This window comes from Lepisma saccharinum, chromosome 30 (assembly GCF_977018435.1).
Source record: "Lepisma saccharinum chromosome 30, izLepSacc3.1, whole genome shotgun sequence".
Taxonomy (NCBI): domain Eukaryota; kingdom Metazoa; phylum Arthropoda; class Insecta; order Zygentoma; family Lepismatidae; genus Lepisma; species Lepisma saccharinum.
Window position 1 is genome coordinate 24,385,427 of NC_139258.1, and position 23,543 is coordinate 24,408,969.

Genomic DNA, 23,543 nt, shown 5'->3' on the forward strand with positions numbered 1-23,543 from the left:
CTTGGGGGGCGACACGAAATGTCGTGTGTGTAATATTCATGACATCAATAGTTACACAGTCATTCGCGTGTGACATCAAACAATAACGGCCATTCATTGTTTATTCATGGGTCTTTTCCTGCTAGAGATATTCCTAATTCTTATCTAGGGTAAATTTTCATATATTATTAATGGACACAGGAACATATTACGCATCCTGTTAACCACATTATTGATCATGTAAAACTTGTATGCGTTTGTTACTCAAATCTTGGACACTTCTGTTCGTCGTACTCTCAACATTAGAAGTTATTTGTGTCATCTGCAAATCTTCTGTCAAAATGACAGCACTTCAAAGAGACTTACTACATTCAGTTTGTCCAGTGTTTCACTTAGCGCGTATACTTGGCTTCATGCCCTATTCGATTATCAAGGACAAAACCTCCAATAAGCTGAAGGAGTCCAAGAAGTGGATCTGGTACTCTCGTGTTCTGTTGTGCATTGTAATCGCTGCATGTGCATGGCAACTCTGCGAAAGACTTGGGCTGCTTCACAAAACGCTTTCATCACATGTGCTACTTATCGTTTTAGATACGGAAACAGTTATGACTTTTACTTGGGGTACGTTGATTTTGATTATATCCCTAAAACAATCCCTGAAGGGGCTTAAGTTATTCGAAATGTTACAAAAGATAGACGTGAAATTGGCGACCCCTGGTTCCTGCAATTCAGTGGCGTTCAGGAAGTGTCTTCTTTTGTCTGCTTGTGTTCTGGCTACGCTTGCTGTGAGAATTGTTCTGGGAATTGTACACATGATAAAAGTCAAAAAGTACGGTATAATCGTGTACTACTTGTTAGCTGCTTTTAATATAGCAGTGATACTTCAATTTACTGCATACTGCTGGACAATTCAGCAAAGATTTAGTCATCTAAATAGACAGTTTTGCCTGAAACAGCAAGAATCAAGCTACAGTGATGTACAAAATAAGTTCTATCGCACTGATGCAGTTATACGTGTACAAAGAACATGCAATGCACATGAAGTGAGGAAGGATGATGAACAAGATGCCACCATTTTAGAAAACTTAAGATGTGTTCATGACATGTTATGTGACGTCGTAAACATGTTAAACACAATATATGGTTCACGTTTATTGATATATATCGCTGGTATTTTTTGCCAAATAGTATTCTATGCTTTTGTTGTTCCAAACTTTCACTTCTACTCTCACGATACACTCAGGGTGTTTTTATTGATTGTGTCAGTCTCTCTGCCAATTCTAATGTGTACTCTAGTGACGGCTTCATGTGTTGGTGTCCAAAGAGAGGTAAGCAAATGTTTTTGACATACCTGTCTGCAATCTTGCTTGTTTCTGTACAAGGTCAACGAAGTTAGTAGTAAGGTGTGTTTTATACAGCGTATATTGATACACGTGTAGGTTGAATTGTATCTTTTGCAAATATGCTGTATGAAGAAACAAACTGCCGGAGTACTAATTGAGATGAGTGTACAATACTACGTGTCTTTCCGTTTCGCCAAGTACCGAAAAACTTGTTTTATTGACCCAAGTGATACCACGCGCCAGAACGGAAGTACCGTTTCGCCCAGAGGGAATTTTTAAAATATGGTTTGAATGTGAAGGGAAATGTGAAAGTAAAAAGGTGTGGCTTCCAAAGGGGAGCCTTGTCGCATTGTTTAATGCATTAATAAGAGAAATAGAGATACATGTAAATACATAGTACAAACACAATATCAACAATAGTATTAGCCGGTTAGGTTAGCTTAAAGTGGGGTGTAAAGAGAAAGGCAGGTGGCTCTACACGATTGCAAATTTTTTACTTTCACATTTCCCTCTGAGCGAAACGGTACTTCCGTTCTGGCGCAGGTTATCACTTAGGTCAATGAAACAAGTTCTTCGGTACTGGGCGAAACGGACATGAATCCAATACCACGTGGCCATAGAGTTAAAGTTTCCTTACCCATATTCCTCTGGAACTCCTTAAAAGCAATAGTTTACGCTGAAACGTAGGTACATAGGCTATGGAGGTCATGGGGAAGCGAATGGTGACGAAAAAGAAAGTTCCAATTTTCACCACCAGGTTGAAATGTTGCACTGAAGTCTGGTGCACAGTGATCAATATCCCGTGAAACTCTTCGTCCGATCATTAATCACACTGTGTTACACTCCCAAAGGGTTATTTACATTGACATGGAACATATTGAACACCGCTGTACCAACAAAACTTAAATTTATGGTTGTTGTTACATAAGCGCCACATTTGCGCCTGGTGGTGAAACTGTTAACAATTTTTACCGTCAGCATTTGCTTCCCCTTGGCTAACATAATCTTTGTGAGAGTCCCTTCATCAACTGCATCATATTATCAATCATCGTCACCTTCATCATTATACTCTATTCCACGAATCTCTGTAGCAATGTCGCACATAACGGTAGAAAAGGGGAGAATACGAGTGGACTGACCGAAGCAATACACACTGGTGCAAACAACTGGTAGCTGGAGTGGCAATTCCCCCTCCACGCAATCCCGTTCCCTAGCACGTGTTCATTGTTCGAACCCTCTCGAATCACTACTTGCTCAGGGACTTACTTTCGTTCGCTCGCTCCAAAGATTCCATGGACAGAGTATAGTCAAAAGACAAAAAGCGAAGTAAAATAAACAAATCGATTAACCGAACCACTGTGTGTCTCCAGCGGTTATCGAACCCGTGGCTGTTTGGTGATCAGGCAAGTAGATGAAAAAAAATATTGTAAATATGGATACGCAAATACGACCTTCTCGATTTATGAATATGTGAAACAAATATATGGAAGGCATGAAGCCATATAAGATAACATATATGAAAAATAATACCACTTCCATAGAAAATTAGCAATTAATTCTAAGTTCTGATTGGGACGAAAAATCCAACAAGATTGTCTGGGAGTGTAATCATTAACTCTAACCACTGAGCCGCGGAAATGCGCCACCCCGAACCTCCCGAGTGTAAAATTCCGTGTGCCTTTCTGACGGTAGTCCACCCATGTACCGTGCAACCATGCGGAACATTTTCCATGCTCGGCTACAGCGGGGCCGAGCATGACGCTTGCCGGAACTAAACGAAGAGACGCGGAATTACACGAGAGGGCATTTGGAGATGCGGCAGAAGGACAACTGGAGACCTGCACACTTGTGGCACGGAAATTCCGCGCGTTTCGCTGTAGTGGGCGTCACACCATTATATTTCAATAAAAGCAGACAACAGAAGTTCTTTTGTCGAGTTTCTCTGCGTCTCAGTGGGTGTTAACGTTCAGAGCTAGTAACTTATAGACAGTTTTCACTAACAAACGTACATGATCATTACGTATAACAACAACTTCAGTTTTAACACGTAAATTCAACTTTCTCAAATAAAATACTCAAAAATTATTTTTCGAATTGCATTGTAATATTTGTAAATATACGGTATATTTATATTTTGAAAATAATGAATATCTAGCATATATCGCTTAAAAATAGGTATTTTACTGGGGAAAGTAAAAAATTATCGCACTTTTACCATAACTTTCTTTAGGTTAGCCACACTGCCTTCAGCGTGTGGTGAAAATGCGGATAGATTTTTGACTTCCCCTCGTATTATATTCATACTGAACAAGGTTCTCTCTGTATTTCAGGCTGAACAAACAGGAGTGTTGGTTCACAAGATGCTAAATACAAATATGGAAGCAGCTACTCAGGAAGAGGTAATATATATGTTTTATTATACGTTCAATATTTAAAATAAACATGAGTACGTATTGTTTATTTTAAATTTGTTTATGACCACAAGATTTAAGTGTTTAATAAACCACAATTTTCTTCATGGATTTTTTTAAAAATTATATCACATTACACTGACATACTCTCTTTTAGCAGAAAATTTTTCATGTACAAGATTGAAATTATCTATATGACTTTTTGAAGTTGGAGCAATTGAAAGATAATACATTTTGTTTCTAACTCATTAACATGCGATAATAGTGAGGATTAATTCAGAGCAATAATGTGCGATTTCTAAATTGAGAAATAGATTTCATGCAACAAACAATTGGCAAAAGTAGATACATGTAGTACAGTCAAGGATAACGGCTGATCCACGTCGCCCGCCGGTGAAACTGAAAGCGCGCAACCCCTCAACTTAACATCATAGATTTATTTTAATTAAAAACATTTCACAATTACAAGTCATCACGTACTTTAGCAAATATTTTCCAAATATTTTCCTTCACACATATTTTAAGAAAGTTCTTTTAAAAATTGCCCCCACACACTTCTACACGAGTTTGTAAATGAAAAGTCTTTGTTCTAAAGTGTGCTTACCTTGCGGCATTACAACAACAGTAATAACACTTGTCAGCACTAAACACTTATCGATATCGGTAAGTGATATTACTTATCACTTTGGTAAACTACGCAGAAGCGAATATAAATGTATCTTGAACACGAAACCGTATGCAACCAAATGCTGACAATTACAGCAGACAAAGAGAGGTTCCATGTTTCAGCGACATGGATCCGCTCTCGAGAACATGTTGGTGATCAGAATTAGCTCTATTGCAATATTCCGCAATGCGCTTATCGAAGAGAAACTTGACGAAACGTCGGCATGGAACCCAATGCACTTGTGTTGAGGGGGACATGCACATCCGATCTCGCCGGCAAGCGACGTGATTCCAGCCGCCACATGGTTACGCGCTCGAGCGGCACAATGTCCAAATGAAGGCACTTCAGACATATAACCTATTAAAAATTAGAGTTCAACTCACTGGTGTATATTGTTACTGGGAAGGGGACTTGCCTATGGGGGGAAAATCTCCTGCCCCCCCCCCCAGCTACTTCACGTCCTGTAAATAGAAATGTTCTCTTCCTCTACATGTTGTATTCTTTGCTTCAACAACCTATGCATGATTAATACCCGTATTTAATTAACTGTCACATTTATTTGTATAATTCTCAGGTGAAGATTTTCTCAGCTCAGCTTCTCTACAGAAAGGTCCAGTTTACAGCCTGTGGCTTTTTCACTTTGGATTTCAAACTGCTTTGTTCGGTATGAAACAGTGTATTTGATTCTGTAGGTCTTATCATATTTACTACATAAATAATAGAATACTCGAAGACATTGTTAGTAGACCTAGTGGCCCGGTACTGGGCCATCATTTGCGGCTCGAATCATCATTTGTGGCTCGTCGTAGCCTTTTATGATGTATATTTTGAGGGGTAGAGTTGGCAACACTGTGGGCCCACTGTAGCCTTTTATGAGGGGGGTCTATTGCCCTCTGTTTACATCTGGTAACACTGCCGTAGTTTGACAGTGTTGTTAACCTACTGGGGTTTTTTCACTGAGGCTCGAATCATCATTTGAGGCTCGTCGTAGCCTTTTATGATGTATATTTTGAGGGGCACAGAGTTGGCGACACTGTGGGTTTTTACTGTAGCCTTTTATGAGGGGGGGGTTTATTGCCCTCTGTTTACATCTGGCAACACTACCGTAGATTTTTTGACAGTGTTGTTAACCTACTGGGTTTTTTTTCACTGTAAATTTTCATCAAAGGGCCTGAGGGGTCCATGTATTTTTTATGTCTGGCAATACTGTTGGGGGCCTAGTGTTGGCGACACTGTGGGTTTTTACTGTAGCTTTTTATGAGGGGGGGTCTATTGCCCCCTGTTTACATCTGGCAACACTATTGGATGTTTCTTTTTTGAGGCTTGGGTTTTACCAACCCATCCGAAGAAAATTCCACTATATGATCTTTCACTGGCTAAGCTAACCTACAAATAGAATATGGCAACACCGACGAGTTTTGAATTATCATTTGATGCTCGTCGGTGTTACCAACCCACTCTACAAAAATTCCACTATATGATTTTTCACAGGTTAAGCTAACCTACAAATAGGAGTTGGCAGCACTGACTTATAAACCCACTGGGTTCTCTTGGCATGTTTTTTCATGATGTGTTGCTAGGCTATTGAGCATCTTGGCGTATACAATGTATATATTTTGAGAGGGGGGTTATAGCTTTTTATGCTGTACGAATACTGGAAGCTTGACAGTGACAACCAACAGAGTAGGTAAACCTACATCCAGGAACTGGCAACACTAGTTTCTGACAGTGAATTTGAAATAAAATATTAAACAAAATACATGAGTAAGCACTGTGATTACAAATAGTGCCAGTGTTATGCCCCCAACTCCAACTGGACAACTGGGGAAAATAATTGTACAACAATTTGTACCTAATTGTACAATACTTGTACCTAATTGTACAACATATACACAGACATAAAAGAGAGAGCCTTCCCGTAACTTACTTCATGTACAATTTATATGATTTTACAACTGTGAAAAGAAAGCATATGTGTTCTGTATGCACACATTTATTCTTATTTTTCGAAGTTGAATGAAAGCACATGTTTTTACGCTCTCGTAATACTAACCTTGCTCCACTGATTTTAAATTGCTTCCATCCGCTTTTTTTTCTGTGTTATTTCCGTATGCACGCAACATTCGCTTTCAATAGTATAATGAAACACAGAAGGAATGTTAGTATAGCAGGCTTCGAGTTTACAATTTATTAAATTAAACAATAATTTATGTAAGAATATACTTGTACTTACCGAACACAAAATAATAAAAGCACATGTGAATGTTTGCGTGTGTTTATGTTATATGACGACTGAGTAAAAAAATAATGTTGACTCCCCGAAAGATAAAGTTCCTAGTTCGACATCAGATGCATGCAAATTTTATGTTTTGCTCTCCAAAATCTTGATTTTATGTTTGTGCTATTTGTCATACAGCAGAGGAGGAGGAGGAGGGAGAGGGAGGGGAGGGGGTACTATCAGCGCCATCTATTAGCAAACAATAGAAATAAAAAGTAAGTCAAACTTTTTCAACACCCAAACATTTTAAACGTCTTCGCTTAGTAATACGATCTAGCTGAAGACGTTTAAAAGAGTACTCTTAGTCGACGAAGCTAATTGCTAGGGCCCTTATATTACTAAAATATTCTTTAATTTGCATATTTCTCATACCGCCATATGTTGTTCTATTTGACTTCTTCCAAAAAAAATGCTAATTAGCGAGAGTTAATTAAGCAAGGCAAGTAAAAGAAGCAAAATAGAACAACATATGTGCCGGCTTGAAAATATGTAAAAAATCGATTCAGAGGTGGATCGAATTAAAATTGGGGGAATATTTTGCATTTTTTCCCTATAATGTACAAAACATTTACCGTACATAATCTTTTCCATTTACAACAGTATAAAATAAGAGGAATGTGTGACAATATCCATATTAATTAGGAAGGTATGTTGTATGCTAGGTTAGCTAATTGTGTCTTCTACAGCTTCACTGTATAGAGGGAAGATGGAAAAAGAGAGCTCTACGGAAACTGACGCTCTTAACAATATTTTACGTCCGTGAAAATTATATATAAATAAGACTTAAGCGTATTATCTGCTTTCATGTCAGATTTTACCAACCTGTGAGCTGTAGTGTTTAGGTGACAAGCGACCTGCTCAAATATGATACTGTTGACAATAATGTACGCCCGTGAAAATTATATATAAATAAGACTTAAGCGTATTATCTGCTTTCATGTCAGATTTTACCAACCTGTGAGCTGTAGTGTTTAGGTGACAAGCGACCTGCTCAAATATGATACTGTTTACAATATTGTACGCCCGTGAAAATTATATATAAATAAGACTTAAGCGTATTATCTGCTTTCATGTCAGATTTTACCAACCTGTGAGCTGTAGTGTTTAGGTGACAAGCGACCTGCTCAAATATAATACTGTTGACAATATTGTACGCCCGTGAAAATTATATATAAATAAGACTTAAGCGTATTATCTGCTTTCATGTCAGATTTTACCAACCTGTGAGCTGTAGTGTTTAGGTGACAAGCGACCTGCTCAAATATAATACTGTTGACAATATTGTACGTTCGTGAAAATTATATATAAATAAGACTTAAGCGTATTATCTGCTTTCATGTCAGATTTTACCAACCTGTGAGCTGTAGTGTTTAGGTGACAAGTTATTACGTAATATAATGATGTCATATCAGTTGTGTTGTTTTCTGATTGGCTTAGTGTCTCGAGTAAAAAACAGAGATTTTGATTGGCTAATAATTTATACGTGGTGTTTTCTGATTGGTTTAAGTAAGCAAGATTTCTATTGGCTGTCTAAATCTCACCTTTACTAAATTAACAAAGGAACCCACATGGCGGGGGATAGAACCTGAACGGGCTCCACCAAAGTATAGGAGACTAGAAGCATATAATTTGGCGGAAAAACCCAAGTAAGACCATAGAGAATATTTCAAAAATAGATTTTTTTTTTAAAAAAATTAACAATTATATTTTGCATTGCACAGTATTAGGTATTAAATAACATACCCCCAAAAAATCTCTGCATTATGCGTTCTCTAAAAAATTGCCCTACGTGCCAAATTGCTGTGTCAAGTAAAACTTTTCAAAGGCACTGTCGTACTTGTGTGCCGGGAAAGCGAATATGTGCAACCAAACTGTGCTCTAAGTGTGGAAAAAATTTTTCTATTGCCAACTTCAAGCGACACCAGCTTACTTGCAAGAGCACTGGAACATCTCTACCGCAACCTTCCAAGCGAAAGGTAGAAGTAACCTCCCTCGATGCATCGCCACCTGCCAAACGCGTCAAGCTGGCGAAGAAACCAGACCGATTTGCGTTTGAGCATTTATTAGAAGACTTTAACATAACATCAGACAGCTTCTGCGATGTGCGTAGTTTTCTGGAGAGCGAGCGAGCTAAGATAATATCCATCCTCAACGATGCATTGGCTACATACTCCACTAAATTCTATGCTGTGCTATGCTGCAAGTATAAGAAACCGTCTGATGAAATATATAAATTCTTCCATGCCACAAAAGCAAAAACACTGCATCAGGCAGATATCACTGACCTCGACAGCATCTACGACAAGTTTGTCGAGGAGCTTGTGGCAAAGCACGAGGAGCATGAGGCTGAAGGCTCGGGCGGTTCGCTGTGTGGCGACCCCCACGAACTTCGTCTGAAACTTAGCAAGTCCCTGCCACTGGCAGGGTCTAGCTATATTGCCCTGCCACCCGAGGTTGAAGCAAGGAAAGCTGTTCTCAATATTCAGAACAAAGACACCAAATGCTTCCTCTGGTCGGTGCTGGCAGCATTGCACCCTATACCTAGGGAAAACCACTCGTACCGTGTTAACCACTACACGCAGTATGAGTCGGAACTGGAGGATGCAATGGCCGGGATTGCCTACCCTGTAGAAGTCTCGCATATTCGCAAGTTTGAGGTTCGTGCTCGTGACTTGTTGGGCCTACAATTAGCCATCAATGTTTACGGTCTCACCGAGAACAAAAATGAGGTCCACCCCATCCGGGTGAGCAACGTGAGCAACAACAACGAGGTACGAGAAATCAACCTCCTGCTCATCAAGGACGAAACCCATCACCATTACACCCTTATCCGTTCCCTCTCTCGGCTTGTTTCGACCCAACGGAGCAGTGATAGTCGCCACGTCGAGGTGTGTCGCAGGTGCTTGTCTATATTTCATAATCGAGAACAGCAGGATTACCGGCGCATCAGAGGACCCAATATTGCTGCTGAGAAGCTAGCTTGCCACATGCTCTATTGTGGTACCAACAAGCCTGCACGAATTATCCTGCCCGAACCTGGTGCAGTAGAGTGCTTTCGCATGCACAGTGCTATGGTGAAGCATCCTGCCTATATTGTAGCAGACTTCGAGGCCTTTCTTCAACCTCTGTCTAACTGCGAGCCCAACCCCGAAACATCCTCTACCATTCCTTTCCAAATCCACGAGGCCTCGAGTTACTCCTATGTTGTGGTGTGGCGAGACCAACATATTGCCTCCGAGCCCTATGTGTATCGCGGTCCCGACCCGGTCAAACACTTCCTGGAGAGAATGCAACAGGAAGCCATCAAGATAGGGAAGGTGCTGTTGGCCCCCAAGCCCATGCTGCCTCTGTCTCCCAAAAACAAGCATCAGCACGAAATGGCTCTAAATTGCCCTGTTTGCAACTCGGTCTTCACTGACGATAACAAAAAGGTCCACCACCATGACCATTATGGGAGCGGAAGCTACATTGGCCCGTGGTGCAACAGATGTAACTTGAGAGCCAGGGACCCGCGCTTCATACCGGTCTTTTTTCACAATGGCTCGGGATATGATTTCCATCACTTGGTTACACATCTAGGGTACGACAATGCGAGAATCAATGTCCTGGCACAGAACGAGGAGCGTTATATTAGCATCAGCAAGTGGGTGCCGATCCCCAACTCAAGCAGCAGCATCGAGCTTCGGTTCCTCGACTCTCTGACGTTCCTCCAGGCAAGCCTCGATGCTCTTGCTGGGAAGCTCAGAGACGACCAACTAGCCATTACTACATCAAGTTTCCCGAACTTAGATGTCGCACTCATCAGACGTAAAGGGGTCTACCCCTACGAATACGTCACAGACCCTTCCAAGTTCGAAGAAGAGTTGCTGCCTCCCCAGGATAAGTTCTACAGCCAGCTGAGAGGTTCAGGTATTACCGACGAGGAGTACAAGGATGCTCAGTCTATGTGGGTCGAGTTGGGTTGCCGAACTTTCGGTGATTACCACGATGCATACCTGAAGCTTGATGTGACGCTTCTTGCCGATGTGTTCCAGGCGTTTCGGGCGACTGCGATAAACATTTACAACCTGGACCCTGTATATTTTTACAGCCTTCCTGGACTGGCATGGTCGGCCATGCTCCTGCTGACTAAAATTAAACTTTCACTTATCTCCGATAATAATATCATGCTTTTCATCGAGAGAGCTATCCGGGGCGGCATGGTCCAAGTGTCGCAACGCTTCGCACACGCCAACAATCACCACATGGCCACTGGTTACGACCCCTCCCAACCATCAAGCTACATCATGTACACTGACGTGAATAATCTTTACGGGCACTCCATGATGCAGCCACTCCCAACAGGACAGTTTAAGTGGGTTGATCCTTTATACCACGACATCGAAAAAGAGTGCGACGAGTTTGGGTTTTTTGCCGAGGTGGACCTTGACTTCCCCGAGAAGCTGCAGGATACATTCTGTGACCTTTCGCCTGCTCCGGAAGTCAAGTGTCCACCTGGCTCGGATCAACCGAAGCTCGTCATGGACTTGGAGCCCAAAAAGCGTTATGTGCTACACTACCGAAACCTCCAGTGGTTAATGCAGCAAGGGGTCTCGGTCAAAGCAGTTTACCACGTGCTCTTGTTCAGGCAGTCTCCATGGTTGAAGCCGTACATCGAACTGAACACCAAACATCGCACTGCTGCCACTTCGGAACTTGATCGCGATTTTTTCAAATTAATGAACAATGCGGTATTTGGGAAGACCATGGAGAATGTGCGAAATCGCGTTGATGTGAGGTTGGTGACGAAGAAAACACAGTGTCGTCGACTTGTTGCAAGCCCGCTGTTCAGGTCTCGAACAATTTACAACGAACAGATGTCTCTGATTCACATGAACCGGGGCAAGGTGCTACTCAACAAGCCCATCTATGTGGGAGCTGCAGTTTTGGATCTGAGCAAGTTGTGCATGTTCGAGACATATTACGGCATACTACGTGCACACTACAACCACAATATCTCGCTCCTCTACACAGACACAGACAGCTTGGTGTACCATGTTCGCACGGCCGATGCGTATGGTGATATAGCCAAAGTTCCAGCTCTTGTCAAGCTCTTCGACACATCGGGCTATCCCCAGCTAAACCGGTATGGAATTCTGCCCCGGAACAAAAAAATACCCGGCAAACTCAAGGACGAGAAAGACGGGGATGTGATTGTGGAGTTTGCTGGACTTCGTGCCAAAGCCTATGCGATCCTGGCTGAGGGTTCTGTAACAAAAAAGGCAAAGGGTGTAAGCAGGCAAGTGGTTCGGGAGCACCTCAAGTTTGAGGATTACCTCGAGTGCCTCAGAACAAAATCGCCCATTCTACAAAAAGAGCATCGTATCCAAAGCGTCGATCATGTGCTTACAACTAATATTGTCAGGAAAGTTGCTCTGGATGCACACGACGACAAGAGGTGTATTCTTGAATGTGGAGTCCATACACTTCCGTGGGGCCACTATCGCCTCCAAACTAGTAAGACCTGCCCAGAGTGTAACAAAAAGTAATAGGCAATGCGAAAAAAAAAACAATTTTAATTTACTTCCACTTCCTCGATTACATGCATGCATGGCACAGCAAAATTAAACTTCTGGAAACTGCTAATTGCAATTTGTACTTATATATATAAAATTCCACATTTCTTATTGTGTGCTATTTTTTTTATTTATTTAAAACTGTTCAGTCACTCTTTCATTCTTGACGTCATACACAAATGTTTTCTCTGCAATAAGAATGACACTGCACAGAGTATCTGCAGGCAAGGCATCGTGGAACTCGCATACAATCTTGATGTTGGTACGATCGTTGACCACCACTTGCTTCCTCTTAGATGTGTTGATGACGGTCATGGGTCTCCGTGCTTTGAATTCGCTGGGCGCGTAGTACACGTCCACGCTTCCCTCGGTCACGCGTTTGTAAGCCGTGTAAGCTTCGTAAAGTTTGAGGTAATCGTTTTTGGTTACGTCGAGGTTGTAATTCTCGCGCGGGAACACTTCGTTCCTACCGTTCTTCAGATAAACGTTCTTGATCTTGCAGTCGTCGAACTTGCTGGAATCTTTTTCCTGATCGTTATCGCGTCCGGTCTGAAAAAGCACTACGACGAAATCTGGCATGTCGAACTGTTTGTTGTTGAACTGCGTCGTCACGTCGAATTCCATGTGACTTCCCGACGCCATCTTCTGCACGCACTGGTAACCGTGAAAGTGAATCGGCACCTGCGGACTTTTCAAGATCTCCGCTTTGTACTTGAGGGCGTAGTTCGTTTCGTATTCCACCACCGGCATTCACAATTCCATGCTCCGGATGACGCATTTCGCTGCTTCGGGTAAAGTGTTGGCTATCGGCGTGGCGCCGTCCGGACCCAAAGTAGCGTATCGCATCAGTGCGTCGTTGTCGTTGGCCGCTCTTCGAAACGTGATTCTCAGTCCTCCCTTCCACATGATCTCCTTGTAGTCCGAGAAGAAACCAGGCAGCAGACGCATGGGAAAGAGCACCGTTTGACTTATCGTCGATATTTTGGTTCCGGCTTCGAATCCCCCGGCCTGGTAGTACGCTGCGTCCGTTTTGGATAATTTCAACGTTCCCACTGCCGTCGACGTGATGCCTGGATAATCTATTCTGTCGATGACGGTGTTGTGTTTCCTCACCTCCACCTGCGAGAACAGGTGAGGCACGAAGTTGTCCACGAGTATCAAGTTTGCTGCTGCAGGAAACGCGTCTCCGCTTTCCTTCTTCACCACGTCGAATTGAAGGTAGAGGTCCGCTCTGTGAGGATGAATGAACCCGTCGCCTACGTCCACGTCGTATTCGATCTCCCTGTTCGCTTCGTTCAGATTGGCGAACGTGCGACGGTTGGGAGGGAAAGATTGCAATTCGTAACTTTCGATTTGCTCCATTTTACATGTATGGTTATTTATTATACGTTGATCTCCACGATGGCCGTCGTAGTGGCACCTGCGAAATCCACCACGTCTCCTTTCTCGTTCGTCACCACCAACTCTATGTCGTCTATGCGGTTGCGACATACTGGAAAATAGATCGGCGAAGAGGGCGTGTAGATGATCGGTTCCATGAACTCGGAACTTGGTTTGAAAGTGGCTATGATTCCCGTCTGCTTGTGACTTCCTAATAATCCGTCCGAAGATTTCGTGATCATGCCTTCCGCCACGTTGCAGTGTACGTTCAGAGTCTCTATGGCCAAGAATTTAGGAATGTTGGTTGCTACGTGCTTGATGCCAGCTTCGAGTTTTGGGTGGTTGTTTTCGAAACCTAAAAGTTCTCCCATGGTGCCCAGGTCCACGGTCTCCGTCGCGGATAGGATTTCCACTCTGTGCGTGACCGAATTTTGAGAAAGGTATGTACCTTTGGGTAATTGAGCTTGCAAAGTGGAAAGATTGTATTGTCCTGGCGTGACGACGATGTGTTCGTTTCCGACGCTAATTTTGTTGTTGTGCTGCGTGACGTTAGGTATGAGGTACATGCTGTAGAATGCACGCAGAGCCACGGATTTAGGATAGACGATGTCGTCGTGCAGCGTGAGTTTCAAGATTGAAGATTCGCTCGTGAGATGAAACACGCCCATCCTAGTGATGCTGTTTGAGGTTCCACAATGCTTTCTGGAAATCCTCGATCGTAGGGTTATTTATTTTAGAGAGAAACGCGAGCACGGAGAGGCAGAGATGACCGCAGTTCACGTCTCCGAAATTTTGAATGCGTTCGTCGTTGTAGTATATAGAGGTTTTGTTCGTTTTCAGATAATGAATTAAATTTGTAGGTGGAACACCTCCGAAAGAATCGAAAACGAATGCTTTATCATCATTTTTGTGGTAACATATCCAATGCGTGCCTGGATTTTCTTGACCGTCCAAGTTGACTACTCCGCATTCTCTTCTTTTAACGCTTGAAGGTAACGAGTCGGACATGAAAACTCCTCTGAAGTGTTTGATTTGTAACGGTTCGATCAGAGATTCAATGTCTCGGTTGGTGAGTGCTGTTGTTTCTTTTTTTTAAACTTCTTCATCATGCCCTTCCCCCCTTTCTTCTCCATGGCCAGGTTGTGACGTTTCTGTTCTTCCAATTCCGCCTTGTTCTTCTTCGAGTCGATGACGGTTTTCGCGATGGCGGCACTTCCACCGGCCAAACTTCCAACGGCCCCCAATGCTGCTAGGATGGCCGGGATGCTGAATATGAAACCTCCGATCTTTTGCTGTTTCCGCGAACGCTGCAATCTTTTCAATTGAGGTGTGCTGAGCAGTAATTTCATTCCGTGTCCTTTCGACAAGCAAGAACGTTTCTTCTCGCGTTGTTTCTTGGTGAGTAACCCATCGAGAGCACCTAGATTTTTTAGATTGGAGTATGGTATCTGGTACAAGACACCCTTGGGCTTCATGTTGATGCTCTATGTGTTATTTTCACGGTATGTTATTTATATATATATTCTGAGATTTTTTCTTGTGTAGTTTTTTTACGGTATGTTATTTATATACCCCACCCCAATTTTTGTTTTGTGTTCATGGCGATGGTGGTACCCAGTGCGGCGACCCGTTCACCCAGCGATGCGTCTCTGCTCACGAACCTTTTGAAAGCGGCGTGCTCTAACTTTCTGTCTGCTTCGTGACGTGCGTCCAGATCCGTCTGCGTGGTGTTGTAAGCGATGTCGTGATCTTTGCATGCCGCGTCCAACGGATTCACACCCTTGTCTCCTCTCTCCAATCTTTTCTCGAGTTTGGTACCCGGTCCGCAGTACTGGTAGCCAGGTAGATGCATCTCGAAAGGTAACTTGTTGATGATGTCGTTCACGAGTCCCTTTCCTTCGGCCACGTTCCAAAATTTCGGAGGCAGCGTGTTGATGATTTTGATCAGGTAACCTATGCCCTTGTCGTCGTTCACGATGAAGTTGGAAAGTTTCGTGCTGATCATGTCCACGATGCCAACCTTCTCGTTGTAGAAATTACGGTTGCCTGCATTCTCTTCGCCGGCTATCACCAACAATCGGTCCACGAGTTTCCTAACGTCGTCCACCCAAACGAATTCTTTGGGTAACGTGTTGTAGCGTTTGACGCCGCTGCCTGTTTTGACCTGGTTCCAAATCGGTTTGATGAGATTCCTGTACTTCTCGCCGCTGCTCGATTTCACCCTATTCTGCGAGGCGTCGTTGTTCTGGTACAAGGCATCCGTCATGATCAGAATTTCCTTGTAACTTTGGTAATCTTCGTCGGTGTAATCTTTCGGCTGTTTTTTGGCGACGAGTTCCCACAGTCCCACCGTACCCGGATACCTGTTCCAACTATCCTTGTCGCCTAAATTGACTTTAATGTCGTTGCCTTCGAAGGTCACCTTCGATTTCCCAATCTTCCACACCACACCGCCGCCTTCGCTGGTTTCCATGCTGGGATACAATCCGAACACTTCATCCTTGTCGAATTTCCCCGTGCTCAGGTAGTCTCGTGCCAAAGGTCCCAACTCGATTTTATCCGAAGACGTGCTGCCTATGGCTCGACGTCGTGCCGGTGCATCCTTCAGTTCGAACGGCGTCGAAGGAATGCTCGAAATGGGTGTGGGTACGGCGTAACTTTTAGCTGCGAGCGGTACGAGTTCGTTGATCAAATTTTTATTTTGTTCCGTGACACTTTTAATTTCTTTACCTAGACTGCTGATGGCATCGATCACGGGTTGATCCTGACGTTTCTTCTCTTCGTAGAATCCGCGATTCTCGGATTTCCAACCTTTGAAGCGTTTCGCGAGGTAATCGCGAAGCTTGAGATTTTCGTCTTCGATTTTTCGTTTCGTCATGACGTTATTTATACACGTCGTTTCTCACAACGTTGCAACGTTTAGAAAGTCGTTGATTTTGTTTCTGTATTTTCCGTCGTTGGGTTTCCTCGTCATGTCGATCGTTGCGAATCCGAAATCGTCACCGTTCCAGCAAGAAGAGCAGCGTTCCGAAAACTGATTGTAGTTCATGTCTCCGCCTACGTAGTCATCGTACGCGTGCTTGAGGTTGGTGTGATCTTGACGAAACAAACATATGAAATTAGCGTTGTCGCGTACTAACTGTTTTGGAATTTTGGAAAACGTTTGAGCTAGGTAAAAGCAATCCATTTCTTTGTGACGACCTTGCGTGAAAAAGTTGCGAATTTCATTTTGATTTTCCAGGATGGCGTCGTCGAACACCACGACTGAATTTTCACGACAATCGTCGAGTGGTTTTATTTCCGAGGCGAACGTTGAAATGTCCAGACCATCGTACAGTTTCATCAGTTGCTGGTATTTGGATTGCTCCAAACTTTTCGAGAACACGTACAGGTGCCTGTTCTTCCAATCTAACCAATTCGGTGCGAGGAGAAAATTGTCCACGAGCAGTGTCGTTTTCCCACACCCCGAAGGACCTACGATCAGACAGCGGATGCTGTCGGGAAGCAACTTGCCGTTCTTTTTTTTTCTCGTTTGACTTTCCGGATCCGGTAGACGCTTCACCACGTTCCACGTACTCACAAGATCACTTCGTTCGCGTCGATCCAACTCTTTTCCGGAAGTCCCAGCCATTTGACAAACAGTTTGTCACCTTTCCTACGCAATACTTTCTCGATGAGGTACGTGTCGGGGTGTTTTGTTTTAGAGAGTTCCTCTTCGTAAAATCTTCCTTTCAAAATCTCGCCGCTACTATCTTTTATTATATACGTGTGTCGGTTTCCGGGTAGAACTCGAACCACCGTAAAGAGTTCCGTGCTCCAATTTTTTGTGAATCCCTTCTCGAAGGTGCGTTTGAATTTGCTGATCCTCACCTGGTCTCCAATTTTGTATTTAGCTTTTTTTGTCGTGGGCGTGTACTTTGGACAGTAAACTGTAGAAATTAAACGCTGCTCGTCGGACTTGGTAACGTCGGCTGGCTTCATGCCTATTGTTCTGTGTACCGTATCATTATAGGTGTCGACGAGTTCCGGCAGGATGTCGACCCATTTGTAATTTCCCCGAAGCGTGAATCGTTTCCACATGTGTGTTTTCAAGGTTCGATTGAATCTTTCCACGATGCTGGCTTTGATGTGACTGAAGGTCGAATAATGTTGAATCTTGTGTTTTTGAATAAACTTTTGGAATACGGCGTTGTAAAATTCTTTACCGTTGTCCGTTTGCAGAAACCGTGGTTGTCTGCCGCCGCTTTCGCGAAAAATTAATTTGAATGCTTCCGTGACGCATGTTCCCGTTTTCGCCTTCAAAGGTAGAGCCCATGCGAATTTCGAAAATGTGTCTATGACGGTGAGGAGGTACTTGTTGCCCTTGTTCAATTTATGTACGTTTTTCAAATTGCCGCTACTCATCTCCACGAGGTCGCTTTGCCAGAGGTCGTCGATGCCATTGGTTACCACAGCCAAACGTTCGTAGTTGCGGCGTGCAGGTTTATGCAATTCTTCGACGATGGCTTGCCTAGACATTTTTTTTAGAGATTACGTTTCAAGAGAAGCACAAGCGTGATGGGATTCAAAGAGGGTGGCACTTCGCTCGTGTTTTGAATGATCAGCTTATCGCCGGCACTCACGTCGAAAACGGTAAGATCTTCGTCTTCGTGTATTTCATATATGTTGCGCGTTTCGTTCCAACGTGCCAGAGGAATGTTTCCTGCTTTCTGGACACCACGATTCGATATCAAAGTCATGGTGGGAACGCTAGCTTTTCTACCGTGAGACCAGTACGAAAATTCGTTTATCTGAATCGTGCCATCGAGGAGAAACTTGTAGTACGGATGATAAGGATGCAACATGTACAGTTTGTTACCTTCGACGAACGTGGAGATTCTCTGTTGATTGGGCACGCTGTTGATTTCGATGGCTTGCAAGGTGAACAATTTGGCGAATTTAGTGTCGACGCCGAGCAGATTACTGTGAACGTGTCCGAGTTTATTTTCGATGGGCAGCAAATGCTCGATTATGGTATCCGTTACGGCAGAAAACGACGGTTTGATTTTCACTTCCACGTTCAACTGCTTGTAGTTTTCGTTGAGTTCTTGCAACTTGGCACCGAAAGAGGCCAGCGTCGATTCCTGCGTGGATTCCAGTACTCCAACTTGATCTCTGATGTTGACGACAATGTTCTGAAGGTTCTCGACTTGATTCAATTTCGAGCTCTTCTCGGTAAGATCGTTCACGATCCTTCGCATCTCTGTAAACTGCGTGTGAAGGTCGGCGACGCTCTGCGAAGTGGGCAGCGTCGACACCAGCGAACTAATTTCGTCTCGAATCTGTTCCACGTTCGCCGTTTCCGTTTCTAGTCGTTTCAGCATTCGAGATATGTTTCTTTTCAAAGCGTGCAATTCTTTGGAGGTGGGGAGATTGGCCACTTTACTCTCGAGATCGCTCAATGAACTTTTGATGTCGTTCGAATCGGATAGTGCCGTCACCGCCGTTTTCAATTTTTCCAAATCTTCGCTCGAAGGCACGCTCGTCCGTAACGATTCCAAGTCACCCTGTATGTTGTCGAGTACGTGATGAAAATGAGCGAGATTCGTTTCGACGTTCAAATTTTCTAAATATTCGATCTTCTGCTGAACCGTGCCCAACGTGTCTTGAATGCTTGTCAACGCTCTTGCTTCAGCGTGAATATTTTTAATTTCTTCGTTGATCAATTCCAAGGACGCCTGAAGCGTAGCGATGGTGGTTTGAATGTGTTCGAAATCTCGATACGCCTCCAATTGAATTTTTATGTTCGCGACGCTTTTACCGATGACCTGCAGTTCGTCCGACGATGGTAGGTTCGTCATTGTATCTTCCAAAGTCTGCAACTTGGATTTAATTTCTTCCAACGTGCTGGTGAATTCTACTTGTAATTTGGAAACGACGACATGTAAGCGTTCTGCGTCTATATCGTTCACGACGGTTTGAAGTTCAGAGAAATTCGTTTCTATTGCGGAAGTTCGTTCTTCGATTTCGAGTTTCAATTTTTCCAAATCTTCATTTTTCGATTGAAATTGCTGTAATTTGGCCAAATCATTTTGAAGCGAATCCACGCTCAACTGTATATTTTGAACGTTGTCGTAAGAAGGTACGTCGACATAATTTTTTATCAGCGTCTTCAGTTCGGAATCGATTTTCAGAATGGGGTCGAGACATTGCGTTTGGAGCGTAGCGATTTCCGACTCTAAACTTTTGTTTAAGGTCTCCTGCAAAGCAATCAAATCGGTCCTCAACTTCTTAACTCGAATGTCCAACATGAGAATCTCTTCTGCGTGGTCTACACGCTTGGTGTTGCCGAAAATGTCGTTAGGCATTTTTGGTTAACGGTTATTTATAATAGGATAAACGATTCGTAATTCTACAAAGAGAGGAATGAGTTTGTCGTAATCTCCGAGAAGTTCCATGTAAAGATAATCTCCTGCAGAAACATCGTACGTAATGTTAGAAAGCATCTTGTCGTGCTTGATTCGAAAAATATTCTTGCCGGTAGAAATTTTGATTTCGCCTGCGTTTTCCGGATTCACGGTGATTTGAAGTTTCCCGTCGATCGGAATTTCGTAGAAATGTAAATTGTTATTAAAAACATAAAACATCTTGCCCACATCGTCATTCAGTTTCGTCCAAATGCTGTTGAGATGAACAATCAGTAAACCATTGAGTTTAGATAACACGGAAGGTAAGAGGTTATTGAAATTTGGCGGTGCAGTCTCCATGTTGATCTGTTTGCGGAAGCCAAAAAGATTCATTGTCCTTGTTAGTTATTTAAGAATACGGTCAAAGTTTTTTTTGTAATAACAGGCAAAGTTTTTTTTTGTTTGCTTGCGTCACAATACAGGCACGCGCGCGCGCGTGTGTGTGTGCGACACATTGTTCCCGAAAAAGGTTTACAAAGGTCACGATATATAAACATTTGGTCCCACAGTTGGAAAATTACGATAAGTTGCATTCATCCTTCAAGGATGAGAGAGTGCATTTGTCACAATACACGCGCGTGCGTGTAAAAATTATACACCGTGAAAAGCTACGACGAGTTGGAAACACTGCTGGTAGGGTTAACATACACCATAAAAGGCTACGCCTCGCCCCGAATTGGCAACACTGCTTGTGAGGTTAACATACACCGTGAAAAGCTTCAAAATATCATATAGTGGAATTTTTGTAGAGTGGGTTGGTAACACCGACGAGCATCAAATGATAATTCAAAACTCGTCGGTGTTGCCAATTTCTATTTGTAGGTTAGCTTAGCCAGTAAAAGATCATATAGTGGAATTTTCTTCGGATGGGTTGGTAAAACCCAAGCCTCAAAAAAGAAACATCCAATAGTGTTGCCAGATGTAAACAGGGGGCAATAGACCCCCTCATAAAAGGCTACAGTAAAAACCCACAGTGTCGCCAACACTAGGCCCCCAACAGTATTGCCAGACATAAAAAATACATGGACCCCTCAGGCCCTTTGATGAAAATTTACAGTGAAAAAAAACCCAGTAGGTTAACAACACTGTCAAAAAATCTACGGTAGTGTTGCCAGATGTAAACAGAGGGCAATAGGCCCCCCTCATAAAAGGCTACAGTAAAAACCCACAGTGTCGCCAACACTAGGCCCCCAACAGTGTTGCCAGACATAAAAAATACATGGACCCCTCAGACCCTTTGATGAAAATTTACAGTGAAAAACCCAGTAGGTTAACAACACTGTCAAAAAATCTACGGTAGTGTTGCCAGATGTAAACAGAGGGCAATAAACCCCCCCTCATAAAAGGCTACAGTAAAAACCCACAGTGTCGCCAACTCTGTGCCCCTCAAAATATACATCATAAAAGGCTACGACGAGCCTCAAATGATGATTCGAGCCTCAGTGAAAAAAACCCAGTAGGTTAACAACACTGTCAAACTAAGGCAGTGTTACCAGATGTAAACAAAGAGCAATAAACCCCCCTCATAAAAGGCTACAGTAAAAACCCACAGTGTTGCCAACTCTACCCCTCAAAATATACATCATAAAAGGCTACGACGAGCCACAAATGATGATTCGAGCCGCAAATGATGGCCCAGTACCGGGCCACTAGGTCTACTATTGTTTTTGCACATTCTAACCAGAATAATTATAATATTTAATATAGCAGTATTTGCGAATGAAATGACTATTTAGAATTTTAGATGCTTTTCATTGGTGCAATTTACAACAGTCTAGCTAAATATTGTAAGCGTTTTCATGGTATGTACAATCAAGAGCACTTCTGTGTTGTAACAATCCCATTGACTTTCAATTAGGCAATTACAGCCCAGAATTGTCCGTGACTGTACGTAAATCTCACAAATTCATGAACTATTAAAGCATAATTTAAAGACTATGAGTCAAATAAGTCATATTGTCTTAATTTGAAATACGGAAAGGCGTATTAAATGAGAGAAAGAAATCACCTTGCCGAGAAATAATAATGTTTCAGAGGATTCAGCATTTTATCAAAATATTTAAATAAGCAAAAGATAACAAGTGTTTTTAATTCTAATACAATCAGACATTATTAAAATGTAAACCAGTTGATTTAAAAATTGTCTTTAAAACTCTGTAATATTTTTAACGTTATTTAGAAACCATGTATCAACAAATGTTATAACTTTTACAAAATTCTTATGTGTTATATTTGGAACGACGGAATTGTAATCAATATTTCAGAGAAATGTAAACCCGAGTGTTTTTTATTGAATGTAGAATTTTCAATTTTCTTTATTGCTCAAGACAGATCATTGATTGATTGATTGATTGATTTAGTTTATTTTACTTCGCGTTTTGTGCCTCTTGGCTAATTTGCGAAGATGAGGATGAGAGATGAAAGGATGAAATTGATGAATGGACAGTCACAAACAACCAAGCCCGACCGGGATTCGAACCCGGGACCCTTGGCGTCGCAGCGCTCAAGACAGATCATTTCCATGCCTCAATATACTTTTCCTGCCAATTTTGAAGCACAGAATATAGAAGTTTAAAATGCTTCATACAATATATTAATTTTAGACAGACATTGAATTTAGATGTCAATTTTGTTAAGTGAAACTAATACATATTAGTACCCAAGAATGTGATGGGTACTAATATATATAACTCCGTCGCAATGATTTCGGCATTGATAATTTATATATAATATAAAAAATCACGTGTGACCTTCACCACAATGTAGATAACTATACCATAACATTTTTCAAGTTCTTTGAATTTTGTTTCAAGAAATAAAAAAGAAGTGCTCTCTACTGCCATATACTACACTGATCTGTGAATATTATACGAGCTACGCAAACCTGACAACTTTGTTAAATATAGGAAGTGATTTGAGGATAAAATAAATTGATTGATTTGCTTTAATTTACTTCGCTTTTTGTGCCACTTTTGGCTAATTTGCGAAGATGGGGATGAGTGATGATATGACAAAACCCGGGACCCCTGGCGAGGATAAAATAAAGTACATGCAATTTGTCATCTTCAAGAAACGCATAGTTTAGTACTATAATCATTTTTTTTATTTCGATTTTTTAGATATATGTGGTTCAGTAAATGTAGCTACTATTTTGTGTTTTGAGAGCTTAAGGGATCATTTGTTACCACATTAATCTAGTATCTTTTTTTTTACAGATTGCAGGTGCTGTGACCACATACATAGTTATCTTGATCCAGTTTCAAACCACGACCAGAATCGAGAATACATCAGCAACTCCTTGTGACTCTACAAAAGCATCCACCTTAGATTGGACAACGCCACAGACCTAGACAATTTCTAATACATATATCAATAGGGAATCATATACAGGGTGTACCAAAAGTCCCATTATCCCCTCTTTGAATTGTAGACAAACCTGCAAAATGTTATTTTAACAGCATGCGCATGATGAGAGGATGGTATA

At 42.3% G+C, this 23,543-nt stretch overlaps 1 protein-coding gene across 1 annotated transcript; it reads left to right on the forward strand.

Annotated features, from left to right (window-relative positions):
- Nucleotides 1-721: 721 nt before the first annotated feature.
- LOC145982016 (putative gustatory receptor 28b) lies at nucleotides 722-23,430 on the forward strand. Its single transcript, XM_083115567.1, has 4 exons — nucleotides 722-1,307; nucleotides 3,653-3,721; nucleotides 4,975-5,064; nucleotides 23,275-23,430. The coding sequence occupies exons 1-4, from the start codon at nucleotides 792-794 to the stop codon at nucleotides 23,407-23,409; spliced, it is 810 nt and encodes a 269-aa protein (XP_082971693.1). The 5' UTR covers nucleotides 722-791; the 3' UTR covers nucleotides 23,410-23,430.
- The last annotated feature ends 113 nt before the right edge of the window (nucleotides 23,431-23,543 follow it).

Excerpts from the sequence above, each read along its gene's own strand:
- LOC145982016 (XM_083115567.1), top strand. The coding sequence starts at position 792 with ATGATAAAAGTCAAAAAGTACGGTATAATCGTGTACTACTTGTTAGCT. Across the intron at positions 1,308-3,652 it reads GTGTTGGTGTCCAAAGAGAG|GCTGAACAAACAGGAGTGTT; the intron begins GTAAGCAAATGT and ends TCTGTATTTCAG. Across the intron at positions 3,722-4,974 it reads AAGCAGCTACTCAGGAAGAG|GTGAAGATTTTCTCAGCTCA; the intron begins GTAATATATATG and ends TATAATTCTCAG.